This window comes from Besnoitia besnoiti, chromosome II, assembly GCF_002563875.1.
Source record: "Besnoitia besnoiti strain Bb-Ger1 chromosome II, whole genome shotgun sequence".
NCBI classification, from domain to species: domain Eukaryota; phylum Apicomplexa; class Conoidasida; order Eucoccidiorida; family Sarcocystidae; genus Besnoitia; species Besnoitia besnoiti.
The window spans coordinates 3,237,090-3,255,846 of NC_042357.1; the positions used below are offsets into that span (position 1 = coordinate 3,237,090).

Below are 18,757 nucleotides of genomic sequence, written 5' to 3' on the forward strand. Positions count from 1 at the left end.
GAGGGGGAGGGGAGGGCGAGGGGGAAGGGCGTCTCTGTCTACAGCTCACTTTGTCGCGTGTGCGCATGCAGTAAGCCTCCTTGCAGACCCGCACGCAAATGCATGAGTACGCGGCCGACTTCACGCGCCTCGGGCGCCTCTGCAGAGCGACAACACATACTATATGTCGCAGCGTGTGCCTGCGTAGCTATGGCTCCGCAGATCGCTATGTGCCTGCCGCCTCTTGAGTGCCTTCTAGCTCCGCCTCTAGAGCCTATACACGTTCGGCAGAGTCTAAGGCGGTCGGTCGCCCCTCCCTGCGCATCGTGCCGCCCGTTCTCAGCCTTGATGGCGTTGCCGGGTTCTTTGCATGCCCCCCGGCATCCTTTTCTGTTCTCGCAGCTAGACTGAGATGAAGACAGCGCGTCGACTTCGCGAAGCAGCGCGACGACCAGAAGGCAGCGCTCTCTGTCTCCTAGGCACGAAGTGCGTTTCGTCGCTTTAGAAGCGTCTCCAGACAGCATTATCGCGAGACGACCTGCTTAAATTCCTGCCCATTTGAGTATTTTTTGTTGTCCGCCGCATCTCACGTGCGGAATCGAACTAGCGACTCTATGCGCAGTCGTCTACCACCACCCTGTGGCGAGCACCCTCGAGGCCTTGTCGCTTTTTTCTCCCTCCTTTTCTCCTGCTTCTTTTCGCCTGCAGTTTACCCCTCACTCCCAGTCCTTCTTTCTTCGTCACGGGAAACGATGGCGGAGGAGAGGTATTTTGGATCTTTTAGCGCTTTCTGAGCCCGACGAGGCGGCAAAATCTCCTTAAACCCCCTGCCACAGCAAGGCGTTTCGTGCACGAAATCAAGACACCGTGTGCGGAGTCATTCTGGGCTGAAGCGAAGTGGCTGCCTTTCCTCAGTTTTCCGTTCTTCTTGAATGCGTTTTTCGCCGTGATTGGGAGCCCTGTTCACTTTTGAATTCGTTTTTCTGATTCCCCTGGACCGCTCCGCTTGTCCAACCTCCATCGACAGCGCACACACATCGACTCGCCCTCAGTCTCCGCCGGAGTTCGTCGCTGGCTTCCCTCGCGGCGTTTCCTCTTCTCTTCTGATGGATGTATCCGCCTTCTACTCCATCTGTTTCCCGTTTTCTGTCCGCCAGCTCCCCTCGTCTTTTTTCACCTTCTTCCCTTCGTTGTTTGGCCTCCGCCCCTTGGCTCGCCCTCTGCGCGGAAGTTTTTCGCCGGTCATCTCCATCTCGTTTCGCTCGCTACCTTTTCTCTTCGCACCTGCCGGCTGCTCCTCCCTCTGGAGTCCCCCTGCGCATTTGCGGGCTTAAATCTAGGTCTGGGCTCCTGAGGCACGTTCTTCCCCGTGCCGCAGTGCCTCAGGCTCAGGCTCGTCAAAATATATCTCTTCTCTTTTCTCTTTCCTTTCTCTTCTCTTCTGGCAGTCTCCTCTCGAGGCTCAGGCGCTCACACGCAGTTCCTAGATTGTTTCCTCTTCTCTCTGCTTACCCCGATGGCCTCGACTCGCGAACCGTAGCGCCTTTACGTCCGTCTTTCTCTCTCCATGGCGCCTCCCCTGGTTTCTTCGCTCCTTCCGGAGTCCAGCCCCAGGCACGAGGCTGAGGAGGCGGCTGCGGCTCGCGAGGTGACCGGCAGCGAGGTCTGCGGCTTCGCTGCGGGCTCGGAGGCCTCCTGTCCCGTCTATGGAGCCCACTGCGGCGCGCCCTCCCCCGGAGAGGGCGAGGAGGTCAATCGACTCGCGGCCCTGATTCGCAGCGTCGGTAAGGAGAAAACGAACGCACTTTCCCCCTCCCTGCACTCGTCCGCTTGTCGCACGAGACTGTTTTGAATCCACGCATTTGCGTCCGAGGATGGTAAAGAGTTCACGTCCACACACGCCTTGCACCACCCCACGCCTGACATATATATTTATAAATTTATATATATATATATATATATATATACTTGCATACGCCACCCCTTCGGAGAGTGGATGTCGTTGATGCGTGCGCGCCGGAATCACTGAAAATCGGCCGCGTTTTGTAGAGCGCCACGTGTCCAGCGGGGTGTTTTTATCTCGCGTGTGGAGTTATCAGGGTCCAGGCTGTCGCCACTTCTCTTCTCTTTGCAGAAAGCGGGCGCCCGTCTGCGTACCGGCGCGCGGTTCGGGGCTTGGCGGCGAAGCTCCGGCTTTACGAGGCCACGCGCCGCGGGTGCCGCTGCACCCGCGCCCCGACGACCGGCGCGTCGAAGGGCCCTTTCTCTCGCGCGTCGGTCTCACCGGAAAGACGCGACTTTGAAGGAGAATCTGACGCGCAGGGAGGCGCCCGGCGCGAGGCGCAGGGGGCGGGCGAGAGAGGGGATGTCTGTCCGGCGACGGGCGCATCCTGCGAGAACGACGCCGATGCCGCGAACGCCGCGCTTCACAGACACGCAGGAAGGGTGCGGGCAGGAGACGCAGGGGGCAGCGGCGAAGGCCCGCGGGGGGACAGGCAACCCCCGCCGCGGCGGGACGCTGTCTCCGGCTGCGACTCGCCCGTGTGCGCGTCGCGCACGTGGCTGCACCACGCGCTGGCTGCCGCGCTCGCTCGCCTCGTCCAAAGAGGCGTGGAAACAAACGGCCTCGCCGCGACCGCCGCAACCGCTGAAGTCGCCCGTGACGACGAGGTGGCGTTGGGGGCGCGAGAAGAAGAAGAGAACCAGGACGCTCTGCTGCAAGGCCTCCAACTCGTCAAAGCGCTCTGCGAGGTCAGTTAAGTTAGTTAGGCGACAGGCCCTCTGAAGAGCCCTGGAGAACGGCGCTCGCGTCACACATCGGCACTTTGACGCACCGGAAGGAAAGTCACGAGGCGTCCAGGAGCGGCAGCGGGCGCGGACGGGCGAAGCGCCTTTCCGCCGCCTCGTTGTCTCGCCCTGTTCTGCAGAGGCTTCCGTTGGTCGCGTTAGACTCGCTCGCGCATGTCTCAGATCCACATTTGATGCCTGAGAGTCTCGTTCGACGTTGGCGGCTCGTTCCGCGAGGAGACGTATAATCGTCTCTCAGAAGCGTACCGTAAATTCGAAAAATTGTACGTGCTCACTCAACTCGAATACATAAAGACATTCTACTCTCCAGAATACTGAAAGTGACACCAGTTTTTAAGCGATTCCGACATCCAAGTTCCTTATGACTGCAAGACTTTCACGTGTAGCGTCTCGCCTCTCGACTGGCGTGTTCGTTTGAGTTCTTGTGTCTACTTTCAGATGGACTCGCAGTATCTCCCGGCCTTCCACGGCCTGGGGATGGTCGCGCACCTGAACAGGCTCCTCTCGCGCCTGTTGGAGGCGTCGAGAAGAAGTCAGGCTTCCAGGGTAAACGACGTGGAAACTCTTTGCAGTCCGCCGTTGTTTCGAACTCCACACCCCGCCCTCGCGCCCACCGTGACTGAAGTCCTCCAGACTTTGCTCACTCTGTCGCCTGCGCGAGAGTCGCCGCGGTGGCGGGGCTGGGAGTCGCAGAGCCCCGCGAGGGCCCTGGTGTCTCCTTCCCTCCTCCTCTGTACAGCCCCGTCGGGCGCGATTGGCGCCAACCGCATGTGGGCCCAGGGCGCCGCAAATGTACAGGCGTATCCCACGCCTACGGGAGGCTGCGCCGGCGCGAGCGGCGCGGGCGGCGCGTCCTCCGCTGTCTCCGATGCCTCCGCCTTCGCCGAAGCGCCTCGCCTAGCCGCGGCTGCGTTCCCAGCGTCGCGCGCGCCCGCGCATCGCGATAGCCACCCGCCTCTGCCTTCGGATGGTGCGCCTCCACCCGCGGCGTCGCAGGGGCCCTCGCCCTGCGCTCTGCCGTCGACCGGCTCGAGCGCGGCTCCCTCGCGCGCAGGCCTGGCGGAGGCCCGCGGCCTCGGCGCCCGTGCGGAGTGGGGGGCCGCCCGCCCCGATGAGTTCCTCGCCGGCAACGGCAGTCGCAGCGCGGAGAGGGGGGGAGATGCCGGCACTGCGGGACAAGTGTCTCTATGCGTGGCGGCTCGCCCGGCGCCGAGGAGTGTGGTTCCCGCTATCGTCCACGACCCGCGGATTCTCGCCTGTCGCCCCGAAGACTCTCGCCGCACATCGGGCTCTTCGACCCCGCGGGGCGAGACCCGCGACAGCAGCCCGCGAGCCCCCAGGCGGGCCCTCCGCGCCCTCTCCTCTCCGTCGGCTGCTGCGACGCCCTCCTCGGCCGCCTCTTCGTGCCCCGTCTCGCCCCTTTTTCTCAAAGTGCCCGACAGCTCGTTCACTCTGTGCGCGGTCCCTGCACCTGCGTCGCCGGCTACCTACGGCGAGCGTGGAGACAGGGCACTCGAGCAAGAAGGCGGGGCCTTGCCGGCCTCAGAGTCTCGCGGCTACCTGCGACTGGAGCAGCCCTCTGCGGGCGTCTCGCCCCGTACCTCCGCACTTCCAGCTTCGGCGGAGCCCTCCGCCTCTCCGCTATCGCCTCGCCGGGCTCGCGCAGCGTCGCCTGCCGCGGCCCGCGGCGCGGTCCTCGGGGCGGAGGGCGGGCTCGGGAGGCGGGGGGAGGCGACGGCCGGTTTAGACGCGGCTGCGGACTCGCTGAGGAAGCCTCGCGGCGTAGGGGGGCGCAGAGCGTGCGACGAACGCGGAGAAAGAGGGCGCGCCGCTCGCGACTGGAGAGGCTCGCAGACGCGCTGCGCTGGCGAGGAAGCCAGTGAGACGCGGGGCGTCCACGCGTCTGACGTCGAGCTCCTGCAGAGTCTGTGGTAGGTGGGAACGGCAAAACCGCGAAAGACGCAGAGCCGCGTGACAGATTAACAGCGTCCCGATTCTGTGCACAGCTTCAGAGAGATCCTCTAGATTTCGCTGGCCGCTTTAGCCGGGGTAGCGGCGAGGGTTCACGCAGACGCATCGGAGGGGAGGTCAGCCCCCGCCTCGAGCCTTGCTTGCCTGGCGTACGCTTGCCTGTCTCTCGTCGTGAAGCGAGAAACGTGACGATTTGTCGAGCTTCAGGTCGCCGCGCGGGGCTCTGCCGACTCCCCAAGAGTCGCAGACACAAGATTCGGTCTCGGGCGGATTCCGCGCACGCGATCAGATGCTAGGCCTGCCTATTCCTGCACATGGGCTTCCTCCGTTTCTTCTCACTGTCGCCGAAAAAGCCAGGCCTGCTGGCTGCCGCGTCTCTGTTTACTGTCGAAGGCACCCGTTTGCTTTGACGCTTCTTGCATGTCTCGACGCCTCGCTCCCTCTGGCTTCTCGAGGCCCTTGTGGCGGATGAGCCTCATCCGCTTGTCTCTGTGCCATGATAATTCCGTTTTCCTCCGCAGCGAGGCGTTCTCTGCGCCTTCCTTGCCTTCTGCGGACGCCATCCGCCTCGCGACGTGTCTTCCTGTCGATGTGCTTCCTGACCTGCATCCCGTCGCGCGGCTCGCTGTTTCCCGCTCTCTCTGGCGTCAGCACGAGAGACTCGCTGCGTCGCCCTGGTCGCCCTCGTCATTCAGCTCGTCACCGGCGTCTTCTTTGTTCTCCTTTCGCGCCCTCGCGCCCTCTCAACTCAAGAGGCGAAAGCAGGCCCTCGCGCTGGCCCCGCCGGCCTGTCTCCTCCAGGCCCTGGGTCAGGCGCTGGCGAACGCCGGAGACGCCCTAGAGGAGACAGGGGGCGGCGGTGTGGGGTTCGCCTCGGTGTCTCTGTTTCGCCAGGCGAGCGGAGAGGGGCCGCAGACCAGCTGGCTGCACCTCGGCAGCGTGAGAAGACGAAACGGACACGAGAAGGAATGCATTCCTTCGCTTCTCCGCGCCGCAAACGCCACACTCGAAAATTTGAGGGAGGTATGCCGAGCTAGCTGTCAAGGCCCTCGTGCGTCGTCGTTGCTCGCCTCTCCGAATCGCATCGCTGCAGACTCTTCAGAGACGTTGAGGCGGTAGAAGGCTGCCACTCCTCAGTGCCCGGCTGGCTCCGAGCAGTCGACGAACTTATCTTGCGTGCCTCTCTGCTTAAGTCTCTGCATTCTTAACTGTCCTCTTCACTCGGCTGGCGGACTGCCTGTGCGGAGTTCTCCGCGCATGCCTTCCTTCTGGCTCATCGATGGGCGCCTCCTGGCCGTCCACCCGCTCCTCGCCCCTCGTAAGACCTGCTGTCCCCTGACCCCTACATGCGTGCGTGCAGAAGGGGTCGCTTCTCGCAGGCCCTGGAGTGCGAACTCTGTTTGCGCGCACGGTGCAGCCGTCGAATCTGACTCTTCTTTTCCACCCTCCATTGTCCTCTCTCTTCTTTTCCGCGAGCCTTTTCCTGACGGTTTCTGAGGACGCCCGCAGGCGGTACCCCCGCGCGTGTTGCGTTCTGCTGTTTGGTGTCTCTGCGCAGGTTTTAAGTGTCGCCTCGTGTGCCTCGCCTCGGGGCGGCGGTCTGCCTCTCGCGGGGCAACCGGTCGTGCCCTTCTCAGCTGCCTCCGTGTCTCCTCGCACCTCGGCGTCTTCTCCCCTGCGCTGCGGCTGCTGCGCGGACTTCCCCTGTCGCGCGCTGCTTGCCTCGCTGGTGACGCGGGCCTTCGCGTCGGCGCTGACGGAGCCTGAGGCCCTGCCGCAAATCCGCCGCCTCCTCGCGCTGTGTTTGCAGGTTCACCGCCTCTTCCTGAAGCGCCTACCCGCAGAGGAACCGCGGCCTTCGTCGCGCCTGGCGGCCGGCGATGCGGCGCCCGCGGAGGCCTCGGAGTCTCCCGCTGAGGAGAGGCCGTCGCTCTTTGCGGCGGAGGAGGCTGCGCACGTCGGCGCGCTCTTGCGCAGAGCGGCAGAGAGGTATTTCCCGCAGGAGCGAGACCGATTCGCACCGGTCGCCGAGGCAGCGACGGCGACGACTGTCTCTCGGCGGAAGATCGCAGGCGAGATGAAGCTCCTCCTGGAGAGAGTGCCCGCCGTGGGCGGCTCCGGCGAAGGGCCTGAAGACCCGACGAGGGTCGCGAGGGGAAGGACAGAGACCTTCGGCGACTCAGGAGACGAGGAAGGAACGCTTCAAGTCTCTACGGCCTCTGCGTTGACGCCCGAGCAAGACAGTGAGCAGCTTGAGGGTTGGGTCGCACTGTGCGCGGAGAGCGGCTCGCCCTGAACCGCCGCCGCGGCGCGGCACTTGGCGCTTGTCTCCTCGCCCCCCGTCTCACGCGAGGTGTGGTGCGAGAGTGCAGGCCAGTGAGAGGCTGCAGAAGGCCCCTGAGAGCCGCCAGCCTGCCAGGCAGAAGGTTTCGAGGTCCTTTGAAGGAGGCATCGGCATTCTGGAGTCGCGGCTCGCCACGCATACTTCATTCGAGCGGATTCCGCGGCGAGTCAGTGTGACCTGCCTCGCCTGCCTCGCAGGATTCGCGCTTTGTGAGGCCTTCTGGGTTGCCTAGCTTTTGCTCACTGCATGTGCTGAGCGAGGCAGCATAACTCCAAGAACCCAGTCGCGTTGCAGTTTGTTCCTGTCGCGTTCGGTGAATCCCTGTCTTCGCCGTAGTCCTTGGGAGTCTGTCTGACTCGGCCGTCTCTTTCCATTCCGTGTCATGAACGGAGCTCCGCGTTCAGTGTCGCTTGTTGGAGAATCGCGCTCCGGTGTTTGTGCGTCTGCGTTCCTCAGCTTTTTTAGACATTTTCTGGCTCGCGCTCGCCTCGATCCCGGCGCCGCTCCGACTGACCTGGCTGGCGGAATCTCGCCTCCTTCCGCATCTCCTCTTCTTCCTGTTGCGAAGCAACGTCCTCTTCGCTCGCTCGCGTCTCGTGCCTCTTCTCCTCCAGCCTCTCTTCACCGCCTGTTGCGCGAGATCAGCGAGACTCGACGCCGAGAGCCGCGGCGACGGGCTGCGTGAGGCGTTTCCGTCGTCGCCTGCTTCCGCCGCAGAGGCCCTGTGCGCGGCTGGGTGCCAGGCGCCGGCCGGAGACACCAAGTGCGCCTTTTCTTCGGGGAAAGCGTTCTTCCACGCCTCGCTCATGATCGACGCGCTTCTTGCGCTCTGGCTCCAACTCGGCGGCGGGGGTCCGCCCGCGTGGACCTGCGCTCCCCAACTCGCGCGCGCGGAGGCGCCCAGACGCGAAGAAGACAGCCAACAGCCAGACGGAGGGAGACCGGCGCATGCGGAGACCCTCGACAAGGCGTTCATCGGAGGCAGGTTGCCACAAGAAAGTGTGGACGCGCCTCGTGCATCCTTCAGCGAGGCCTTCGCCGAGGCTGTCGTCGCATGCTTCCAGGCACGGCACCAGAGTTTCGAAAACGTTCGTGCCCTTCTTCCCTTTATCTCCTCCTGCACCTTCACAAGCTGGAGAGACAGCGAAAACGCGTCAGGCGGACAGCGCGCCGCGAGGGTGCCGTCGCCGAAGCGAGCGCCTGCTGCGTGTGGCGCTTCTCCGCCACCCGGCGTCTCGCAGGACACGGCCCCCGCTGCCGCGGGCGCGGCGCTTTTTCCACTGTATCTGTTTCTGCTGGGCAACCCGCGAGGGCCTCGCCGGCCGCAGAGTCCGCACGCGGACGCCAGCGGCTTCGGTGCGGAAGAAGAAGAGGAAGAAGACGCGGAGGGGCGACGCGACGCGGCGGACGCCCACGAGCGGCTTCGAGTTCTTCTGCACGCGCTCGTGAACGCCGTTTTCCACTCCGCCCTCCAAGCCCTCGCCCGCCTGCGCGGGACGTGTGCTGCACCGTCGCTGCCCGTGTCGGTCAGTTTGCTCGCACTTCTGGCGCTCCTTACGTGCCCAAACTCTCGCGTCGCGGCCGTCTTCTTTTCGCGAGTCAGCGAGATGCTCCTAGACTTCCCTCCGTTCTCTCCGTCCGGCGCTCGCCGGCTGTCTCCGTTGGCGAACGCGACGTCGCCGGCGGCCGACGGCCCTTCTCCGCGACCGTCTTCGCCTGCGGCGCCTTCGTTTGTTTCTTCACCCTCCGCGTTTGCGCCTGCATTGGCGTCTTTGCTGCTTTCGCCGGACTTCATCTACGAGCTGTGCGTCAGCGGCCCGCCCGCGGCGCGCGCCTTCCTCAAGTCGCGCGTGGTGCCCTTCCTGCTGCGCGTGGGCGGTTTTTTCGGCAGCCACGACGACATCTCGACGCGCAGCGCCTTCTGCTCCGAGGCGCTCTGCGCGCTGGACTTCGTTGACCTGTGGGATCCCGTCCTCCTTCCGCCGCTTCTCGCGCTTCCGGAGGACGCATGCGCCTCTTCGCCATCTTCTTCGCGGCCGCCCAGATGGCCGGGCTCCGCGGAAGGCGGCGCCAGCGTCGCCGTTCTCGCGCGCTTCTCGGCTGCGCAGCTGCTCAGGCGCCTCTTCTCGGTGCAGGCCGCGGTGCGGAGGGACGCGGGCGAGGCGCTCCGGCTGCAGGCCCAGGGCCTCGCCTCGGCGGCGGCAGCGCTGGCGGCCTCCTCGCCCTTCTTCGCCTTCTCGCCGTCGTGCTCGCCGCCCGCCCGACGCGCCGCGGCGGCCCTCGCGGGCGCGGCGGCGGCGCGCGAGAGGGGACGTGGAGGCGAAGCAGAGCGAAAAGGCCGCCAGCGAAATGGACCCAGAGACGCGAGGGCCCCGCGGGCCGCTTCGCGGGGCGAGGTGGGGGAGCCGGCGGATCCTCTGGGGACCGCGGCCGCGCACTGGCGGACGCAGGGCCGCGAAGAGATGCAGCGCCTCGTCGTGCGCGACCTCGTGTGGCGGCAGGCGGAGATCGACGTGCTGGTGAGGGCGTTAGCCAACCCGAAACTGGATGCCCAGACGAAGCTCCAGTCGCTCCAGGCCCTGAGTGTATACCTCGCGTCGTGCCCCTCGGAAGGCGCCCGCTTTCTCGCCTCTCCCGATTTCTTCACAGGGGTCGGCGCTGGAGAGACTTCGGGCGCGGCCGCGAGCGCCGCAGCCGCACGCGACGCCTCTCCGGGGCCGAACGAGCGGGACGGCGCGCGGCTGGCGGGCACCCTGCAGGGCCTGAGAGGCGCGAGCTCCCTGGCGACCACGCGCGCTGCCCTCCGCAGACTCTCTCTGGGCAGCCGCGCGCCCGACGCCGCAGGCGCGCAGGCGACGTCGGTGATTTCCTCTGTCCAGCTGCTGCCTTCGCTGCTTTCGATGTTTTTCGCGCTCTGCGTCGAAGCAGTGTCGGCCGTGGGCGGGACGTCTTCCATTGTCCTCGAGCTCCTCGCAGAGGCGTTGCGTCTCTTTGGGGTCTTCCTGCTTGTCCTGCCCACGCGCGGCAGGGTGTCGCTGCAGCTGCATGCGCACCTCGAGAGCGAGCTGGTCGCCTCAGGAATCCTGGGCGCACTCGCGCTGTCCCCGGCGGCGGCCGCCTCCGCCGCTGTTTGCTTCCACAGCATGCAGCTCGCCGGGCTCCTCCTCTTCTCGCCCTTTCACACCTTCCTCTTCGCCTCGCGGCTCTCCCCCCTGGAGCCCGGCCTGGCGCCCCTGCTCGCGGAGCCGCCCGCCAGCCGACTGCGGGGGGCCGCCGCACCCCTCGAGCCACGCCCCGCGACCCCCGGCGAGGCGCGGGTCTCCTCGTGGGCGTTCCCTGGGGCCTCGGCGCGGCTGGCGGCTCGGGCTCCGCCCGCGCGGGCCGCGACCGCGCAGGGCGAGGGCCGCGCGCTGCGGCTCCTCGTCCCCTGCTGGGTGACCAAGACGTATCTCTTCCCGCTTCCTCTGAAACAGGTACAGCTCCGCTCCGCCAGCCTGTGTTTCTGGGATGCGCGGCCGCAAAACGTCGCCTTCGAGCTCGCCGCAGACGCCTGGGCGCACGTCGGCTCTCTCCTCGCCTCAGGCGCGCTCGCTCCGGCGCCTCATGTGTCGCGTGAACTTCCCGAAGAGACACATGGCCGCGGGGAGATACAGGGCGGCGGGGAGAGCCGGGAGCGAGTCGACGACGCCTGTGACGCGGCGGCATGGGGTGTGGTGCGGGCTGGAGATGGCAGTTCAGGAAGAGACGGGTCCAAAGACGTTTGCAGCCCCAGGAGGCAGAGCCGGCGCGAGGCCTTTCCGATATTCTTCGTGGATCTTGTGGCGCAGGCGCTGGCGGGTTGTGCGCCGCGCGAAGGCGACAGAGAGACGCCAGGCGGGTGCGCCGACGAGCGAGACGACGGGATGTCTCCGGCGGACTCGGCGCTTGCGCCTTGGGCGATGCCGGCGCTTCTCATGTCGCTCGCGGAGACGCAAGGCCTCGCACTCTCGAGATCCCGGCAGGTCGCGCTCGCCCGCGAAGCGCCATTCCTCAGCTTGAGGCTCCCCGACAGCGTGCGTGAGTTGAGCGCCCTAGCCGAGGGAGACGGCGGCGACTCCTTCGTCTCCGCTGCGAGCGCCGCAGCCGCAGGCGCCCTCCCGTCTGGCAGCTCATGGCGGGCGACGCCGCTGCCGGTCGTGGGTCTTGCGCGCTCGAATCTGCTCCTCACGCCCCGCGTCGCGCAGTTGCTCCTCGAGCCAGATTCTCGGTACTTCTCTCTCTTGCTTCAGCTGGTTCGGCAGCCGCCGCCTCTGCGGACTGCGCGCTCGCTGCTGCGTGGTTTGAGCGCTGAAGAGGCGGAACGCAGCGACGACGACGGGTTCGCACGCGTCTGGCGCAACGAGGCCGAGGAGGAGATTGCGGGGGTCTCTCACCCCGCAGACGTTCCTTTTCTCGAGGCGGTGAAGGCTGCCGACTTGCTGCTTCGCGTGCTATCCGAAGAGGCGCTGGCCGCCGGCGGCGCCACGTGCTGCAAGGGCGACAGGGCGAGGCGCCTGGCTCTCGAGCGCGGGGGGAAGGGGACATCTACAGAGAGGGACGCAGCAAGAAGGCGACTGAAAAGTGAGAGACTTGCGAACTGGTCGACGGGCTCTGCTCCGTGGGATGGCGAGAACTTGCCGCCTTCTCTGCGGCTTGCCCTCGCCAGCCTCGCGGACGCGGCGGCGCAGCGCATTCTGCCGTTTGTGGCGGACCAGGCCTCGCAACTCGCTGAGGTTCTGGAAGAGAAAGACCGACGCGCAGCTGCCCTCGCATCCCCCCTCGCCGATCGAGAGAGAACGGACAGAGACGCCCGCCTGAATGGCGCCTCTGAGTCTCCTCTCCCGGGCGACGGCAATCTCCAAGGGGAAGCATGCGCGCCCGCCAGTCAGCCTCCATCCTGGAGTTCGCCTGAGACTTGCCGGCGAGCGAGCGCAGCGAGCTGCGTGCGTGAGCTAGATCTCCTTTTGGCTTGCATCGAGTTCCTTCTCCGCTTGCTGCCTCTCGTTATGCGCCAGAGCGTACAATGGTGTGACGTCGGTCTCCTGCCAGCAGCTGCGGACGGGCACCTATCGGGCCCGTTGGGCTCCTGTTTCTGCTGCTGCGTCCGCACCGTGGATGTCCCTCGCCTCTTCGCGGACTTGTTCCGCATCTCCGGCGACCTCTCGACTCTTCGCCGGCGGGCCTTCGACCTCGCCGAGTGCCTCTTGTTGCCCCTAAAAGCCCGCCAGCCCTCGGAGATCCTTGGCTCTGCGCACGCCACGCAGCGCGCGCGGAAGAGACAGGCGGAGACACGCGGTCGCGCCGCCCGGGACGCGCGCGAGGACAGCGGCGACTCGGGGCTTGGTGGTCAGTGGGAGCCTCAGTCCAGAGAGTATCTAGAGAGGGAGTTGCTTTTCCACCTGCAGACTGCAGAGACCTCGGAGCGCGCCTCAGACCTCGAGGAGACCCTTGCGGGCGCCCCACTTTCGGCGTCTCCCTCCGCACGTTTTTCAGCGTCGCTTCGTGTTGTCTCTCTGCAAGGCAAGCGACCTGTCTCCCAGGCTCTTCGGCTAGCGACAGCGGTCATTCTGCCTCTCCCTCGCGGCGAAGGACGACCTGGAGCCCTGGTCGCCAGCCGCCGAGCCGCGTTGTCTGCGTGGGCGCACGCAGCGAGCTACTGGATGGCTGATAGCGCTCCCGAGGTCCGTGAAGCCGCGTGGCGTCTCCTCGCGGATCTCTGTTCGTTTACTTCGCTGGCGCAGGACGAGGACGAGGCGCCGAGCGCCACTTCGATTCTGGCTTCAAAGGGCGCGTCGCCGCGGTCGGAGTCTCTTGCAACTTCCCAGGCGTCTTCTGCACGTCTCGCATCTCTTCCGCCGGATGCGTGGCAGTCTCTGCTTGTCGCGAGCGCGGAGGCGGTGCAACGTGTGGTCGGGGAGTGCCCGCAGGACCCTGCAGCGAACCCGCCCAGGGTCCCTTCAGGGGCAACCGTGTTTGTGGAGCCCGAGGAGACAGCAGGCCTGGAGCCCAAGGCTGTCGCCGGCGCCGCCGACGAAGCGTGCACACGAGGGACAGCGCTGCCCGCGGGGTTCTGCGCGCTCTGCCCCGAGAGTCTCGCGGAGTCCGTCGCCGCGGCGCTGTTCCTTTCCACTGCAGTGGAGCTGCTAGGCTCGTATTTTGAATTCGAAAAGCAGCATGCCGCGCGCACAAGCGTCAGCGCAGAAACGTTTTCAACTACGGGGAAACATCGCAGTTTCACAGAAGAGGATGGTGCTGGAGGGCGCCATGCCCTCGGCCTCATACACCCCCCGGCGGTGACCGAATCAGATCAGGAGATGCGCGGCAGAGGCGAGCGAGAGCCATTGGAGCCGGAGGAAGAAGCGGACGTCGTTGCGCTTGAGGCGTGCCTGAACGCTGTACACAGTTGGCTTTGCAGCCCGAGATTCTTGTGTGGAGTTCTGCCGCTTTTCCTTCCGCTTGACGGCGGTATATCTTATGCGCTGTCTCCTTCCCCGAGGGCCCTCTTCCCACGCCCTGCGGAGGCCAAGCTAGCCGGGATACGCCTGTTTCGCCTCGCGCTCTCGCTGTCGCCTGCACCCGTTGTTTCTCTCCTTGCTCGTGAGCCAACTGACCCTCGCCTTTGGCTCCGGTCTCCCTCCACAGACGCGTTCACTCGCGGAGAGGGCTCGCGGCCGGCGGCGTCCCTCGAGGGCGCGGCGGGACTCGAGCGCCGGCGCTGGGGCCTGTGGGAGGCGCTTGTCGCCGCAGTCAGACCCGATCCAGGGGACATGAGCGACCAGGAGGCGGCGGAGGGCGCGCTTCGGAACGCAGGGAGCGGCAGCCTCAAGGGGCACGAGGCGTGTGCGGCGGGGTCGCGCTCCGTTGCTGCCGGCCTCGAGGCATTGGAATCGATCCTCGAAGCGGGCGCGAAAGACCGCGACAGTTTTCAGCTCATTTGTGCGGAGTCGCCGCTGCTTCTGCACGCTCGCATGCTGGTTGAAGGCGTCCTCAGACGTGGATTTTCCATCCTGACCGACCATGGCAACGGCGCCTGCTGCTGTGTGGCTGTCGAGAGACACGAGAGAGCCCGGCGAAACGGGATATCCTGCGGCGCCACGGGCAGGCACAGAGCGAGGCCCTCCGCCGGGGGCAGACCGGCGTCTTCGGCGTACCCTTTGTCTCGCATTTTGCATGCGTCAGCTCCTGGGCGCTGCATGCTGGCGGCGCGCCGGGCTCGAGAGACAACCGAGTTGCTCGCGCAGGTCGGATTCCTCGTCGAGCTACTTCTCAGACTGTTTCGCCTTCTCCATCCCCAGGCGCTCGACTCGCTCCCGCCCGCTGCCGCGGCCGTATTCGAGCGGAGATGCGCCGACCGTGTCCCCGTCCCGCGCCCTGCCGTCCCCTTGGAGCCCTGGGCCGTCGGAGGGCGGCAAGGGCCCGTCTCGAGGCGCGAGGCTGCAGGCGTCGCGCAGGAAGTTGCGTGGCGAGAGTTATGGAGCGCCGACGCGCTTTGGCTCTTTATTCTTTACTGTATCCAGGTAGGCACCGTAGCTGGCGAATCGAGAGACGATGTATCCACTCGAAAGAGCGCTCTCTAATCTTCCACAGCCTCCCGTAATATCAACCTACGTGTGCGTGTATGAATGCCGATTCTTGGACTGATCTTCTGCGTGCACGCTCTGCATATACTACGCAAGGCTCGAGAGCCGCCGCATACTTCTCCGGAGGCTGCGGGGTTTTTCTGTGGCCGCGCAAGGGCGAGCGTCGGCGTCGCGCGCAGACGCGCGTTGTTGCGACCGACAGACATCTATTTTTCCGTAAAGGAGTTGCTCATCTGTTTGCTTCAGGACGGATCTTCGCAAAAGCCCGGGGCGAGTGGCGGGCGGGGTGGCGCGCCGCCGGCTTGCCGTTCGGCCTCTCCAGTCCACGCTGCCTCGCCGCGGATGCCGGCTGAGGCCTCGGTCTGCCCGCCGTCTTCGTCGTCTCCTTCTGCTTCCTCCGCCGCGGCCACAGTGCGTTTACCGGGCCTGGCTTGCCTGCTTCCGCTCTCTACGCTGTCCAATGTGACGGCGCTGGTGTCGGCGCTCTTCGTGCTTTCTCAGTTGTCTGCGACTAGGTTTCTGTTCACTGTCTCCTCGTCCGCCGGCTTGCCGTCCTCGCCGCCTCAGCCTACCTCGCAGACCTGCTTGGCGCTGTTTTACCGCTTGTCCATCCTCCTGCTTCGCCGTCTCTCAACGGACTGTCTGGCGAGCATCTGCGCCCAAGCGGTGCTACCCTCGCCCTCGACGCCTCCCGGTTTTTCTGCGTCGGGGTCGCGGCGGGCGTCCTCCGCCACTGTGCAGGCCGCAGAGAGCCGCAGACGGTGTGTCTCGAGCTCCTCGCGACGAGTCGCGAACACCTCGTCGGCGCCAAGTAGCGCATACAGATGGCTGCCCTTCGAATCCGCCATTGCCAGCGCGCGCGTGGCGCGCACAGCCTCTTCGTTTTTTCACAAGATGAAGCCAGACGTGTCGCCCTCGGCGTTGCGCGAGCCCAGCCGCATCTTCGGGGACAGCGCGCATCGGGGCGCCTCTCCGTCGCCTCCGCAGCCTCACCGCTTCGCAACGAGGGGGTCGCTCTCTGGAATGCCCAACCCGAGAGCTTCGCAGACGGCTTCCACTTCGCCTGCGGTTGGGTCTGTGAGGCGACGCAGCACGTCCACCACCCGACGAGGCTTTGAAGCGGCGACGGCGCCAGAACCACACTGCGTGGAGAGCGGAGGCTCCGCCGCGGAGGCCTTCCCGACGCCGCGCCGGAGGCTGTTCGACTTTAATGTTGCGTGTCTCGCCTGGCAGCACATGGAGGATCTTCTCTTCGAAACTCTGTCCCTCCTCTGCGTCCTCTCGCCCCACACGGCCTTCGCGGTCTCCTGGCGCCTCGCCCTGCCCGTCTTCTTCCCCCGGGCGCGCGCGCGCAGGGGCGGGGACGCGGGTCTCCTCGCCGTTTTCCACGCGCGGGCAGCTTCGGCGGATGGAGGCGCACGCGCCGGCGACGTGGAGCCCGACGAGGACGCCGCTGCGGAGCTGCTTCCGGCGCAGCTGCTGGAAGAGCTCGAGGTCCTCTCGCACGGCTCGACTGCCCGCGCAGTGCTCAGCTACGCGGCCTCCGTCCGCGTCCTTTCGAGCGCCCAGAAGAAGCAGGCCGCTGGACAGAGAGAGCGTAGCCAGGGAGGCGACCTTCTAGGGGACTTTCCGGCGCGTGTTGCCCTCCTGGACGCGAGCGCGTCCCGAGTTCTCAGCTCTCCCTCAGACCGTCTGCGCCTGAGCGCCGACGGCGAAGGCGAAGCGGCGGCGGCGCTCCGGCCGAGGGGCGGACTCTCTCCGCCGTCCCCCGAGCGGGGCCTGGGGCCGTCTGGGTCGAGGGGGGAGCACGGCGCGGAGACCGACGCGGCGGGGCGGCTGACGCGACGGCACCTGACGACCACAGCGAGCTGCGGCGAGCTCGTCTACCGGCGAATGACCCAGATTCTGCTTCTGCTGTCGCGCCTCTGCACAGCCGGAGGGCGCGACCCCCGGGAACAAGGCCTCGCCGAGGCTCTCTCAGAGCGAGGCGGCGCACCTTACGGCGTCGCCCTGGGCGCTGTGAAGGCCGTCTGGCGGCTCGCGGGCGTTCAGGAGCATCTCCTGTTCTTGGTAAGGTCCCAGACCAGCGAAGGCGAGGCTGGACAGTCTCGCGGAGCCTGTGCTGCCGCGTATGCGCAGGCAGTGTCTCAAGCGCGCTTCGCTCAAGAGCAGCGAGGTAGCCGCGCGCGTCGCCTTGCCCGTACTACGGCAACGCCCTTAGAGATCTGAGTATCAAGGAGTATATGCATGTAGGTGTAGTTACGTGTATCCGTGTGCATATATGTTTTGAGAATTATATATCTATGTATGCATATATGTATGTGTGTATGTAAATGAACATATATATATATATATAGACTCACGCGCGGAATCGACATCCCCCAAGGTATGCTGGCAGAGCATTGCCGTGCTTATCCTGGCGCATATCGGCGCCTCGTTCCTGCCTGCTGCGTTTTCGGCTTCTGGGGTTGGATGCCTTCAAGACCCCGCGGTGGGGCCGTCATTCGCGTCAGCCTTTGTTCTTCTTTTTCGCTTTCAGGTCCTAGGCTTTCTGCAGCAATGCTTCGTCGCCGCCGCCCCGAGGGGCTCTGAGGCGCTCTCCGCGCGTTTGCTTCGCCTGGCGAACACCTCCGGAAATGTGTCCTTCTCTTCGCCTCTCTCGTCGCTTTGCAGCCTCCGCGCGCGTCTGCTTGAATCAGGGATTCTGGACGCTTTGATCAACGCGGCACTGGAGGCGCTGGAGAAGAAAGACGTTCTGTTTCTCTCTTCCTCGCCCGCGTCTTCATCCTCGTCGTCTGCCTCCTCGACTGCGGTCCTCGGCTCCGCTGCGAAGGCGGGCGACCGCGGGACGGCGTCTCCGCTGTCTCCGCGGGGCCTTTTTAGGCTCCTGGCGGTCGTCGCCGCGGGCCTGAACGCGAAGCACGAAAAACGCGCCGACGTGCTGCGAGTGGCGGCGCAGCTTGGCGCCCACGTGCGCGCGTTGCTTTCTGAGTTCGCGACCAGGAGTCTCCCTGCCTCCCTGAAGCGCCAGACTTCGTCTCCACCACCGTTCGCCCTCGCCGAAGAGGGCGCGCGGGACAAGCCCCCGTTCTCGCCGTTCGTCGGCTCGGGCGCGCGGCCTTCGCACGCGCTCCAGGTCCGACTCGTGGGCTGTCTTCGCTGTCTGCAGGCGGTCTGCGCGACCGCAGGCGTCGCAGGGGACCGCAGGAGTCTCGCCTGTCTCTTCGCCGCGTCTCCGCATTTCGCTGCTTGCGGAGGCGGAGGAGACTCGCCGCCGCACGAAATTGCAGGCGCACACGCTTCGCGCGTTCTGTTGCCAGCTCTGCGGCAGACGACTGAGCGCCGGATGCGCGAGCTGTACTCGCCGCGGTTGGAGTTCATCATCAAGGGGCAGCACAGCACGCAGAGCGAGATCCGCGACTCGATGGAGATCTTTTTGCAAGCGCTACTAATTCCCAGTTTGCCTCTGGCTTCGGTCGCGGCGCTGCTCGAGTTCCTCGCATCCACTGTGGGCTGCGCGGCGGGCTCAGCGCTTTCGCCGTCGCTTGCTGCGTCGGCCGTCCTCTACAAGAGCTCGCGACTCCTCCTTCTCTCCTCGCCTTCGTTCCGGGCAGTGCCCGCCTTCCTGCTGTCGTGCCGGCTCCGCCCCTCGCTCCTCGAGGGCGTCCCGGCGGACGCCGCCGAGGCCAGCGCAGGCGCCGACGAGGTTCGCCTCGCGAGTCGCTTAGACGGCGGCGACGCAGACCAGGCGTTCGAGGAGGACGCGGACGCCTTCGGAGGCGAACAGGAGGCGACCGCAGGCCGCGACGCCTGCGCCTGGAGGCGCGCCTTCCGCGCGCTTCTCGAGCTGATGCTCACTACGTTCTGCGCAGATCCGCGAATGGGGGACGCGAGAAAACTCGCCAAGCCGACGGTCTGCGAGGCGCTGCGCCTCTGGCACGCGAAGCTCGCGCAGACGCCGCAGGCCTCGGGGGCGGAAACAGAAACGCCGCACGAGGTCTACGGCGACGAGGCGCTGCGAGAACTGGTGTGGAGCGTTCTCCAGAGTCTCGCATAG

General features: G+C 65.9%; 2 protein-coding genes across 2 annotated transcripts; both read left to right on the forward strand.

Moving 5' to 3' along the window:
* Positions 1-1,546: 1,546 nt before the first annotated feature.
* Positions 1,547-14,697, forward strand: BESB_038040 (uncharacterized protein; the record flags this gene model as incomplete). The annotated part of the gene is made up of 7 exons (XM_029362390.1): positions 1,547-1,763; positions 2,114-2,730; positions 3,226-3,449; positions 3,483-4,718; positions 5,280-5,781; positions 6,317-7,001; positions 7,559-14,697. The coding sequence occupies 7 exons, from the start codon at positions 1,547-1,549 to the stop codon at positions 14,695-14,697; spliced, it is 10,620 nt and encodes a 3,539-aa protein (XP_029221355.1).
* A 345-nt stretch (positions 14,698-15,042) lies between these two features.
* On the forward strand, positions 15,043-18,757 carry BESB_038050 (uncharacterized protein; the record flags this gene model as incomplete). The annotated part of the gene is made up of 2 exons (XM_029362391.1): positions 15,043-16,770; positions 17,240-18,757. The coding sequence occupies 2 exons, from the start codon at positions 15,043-15,045 to the stop codon at positions 18,755-18,757; spliced, it is 3,246 nt and encodes a 1,081-aa protein (XP_029221356.1).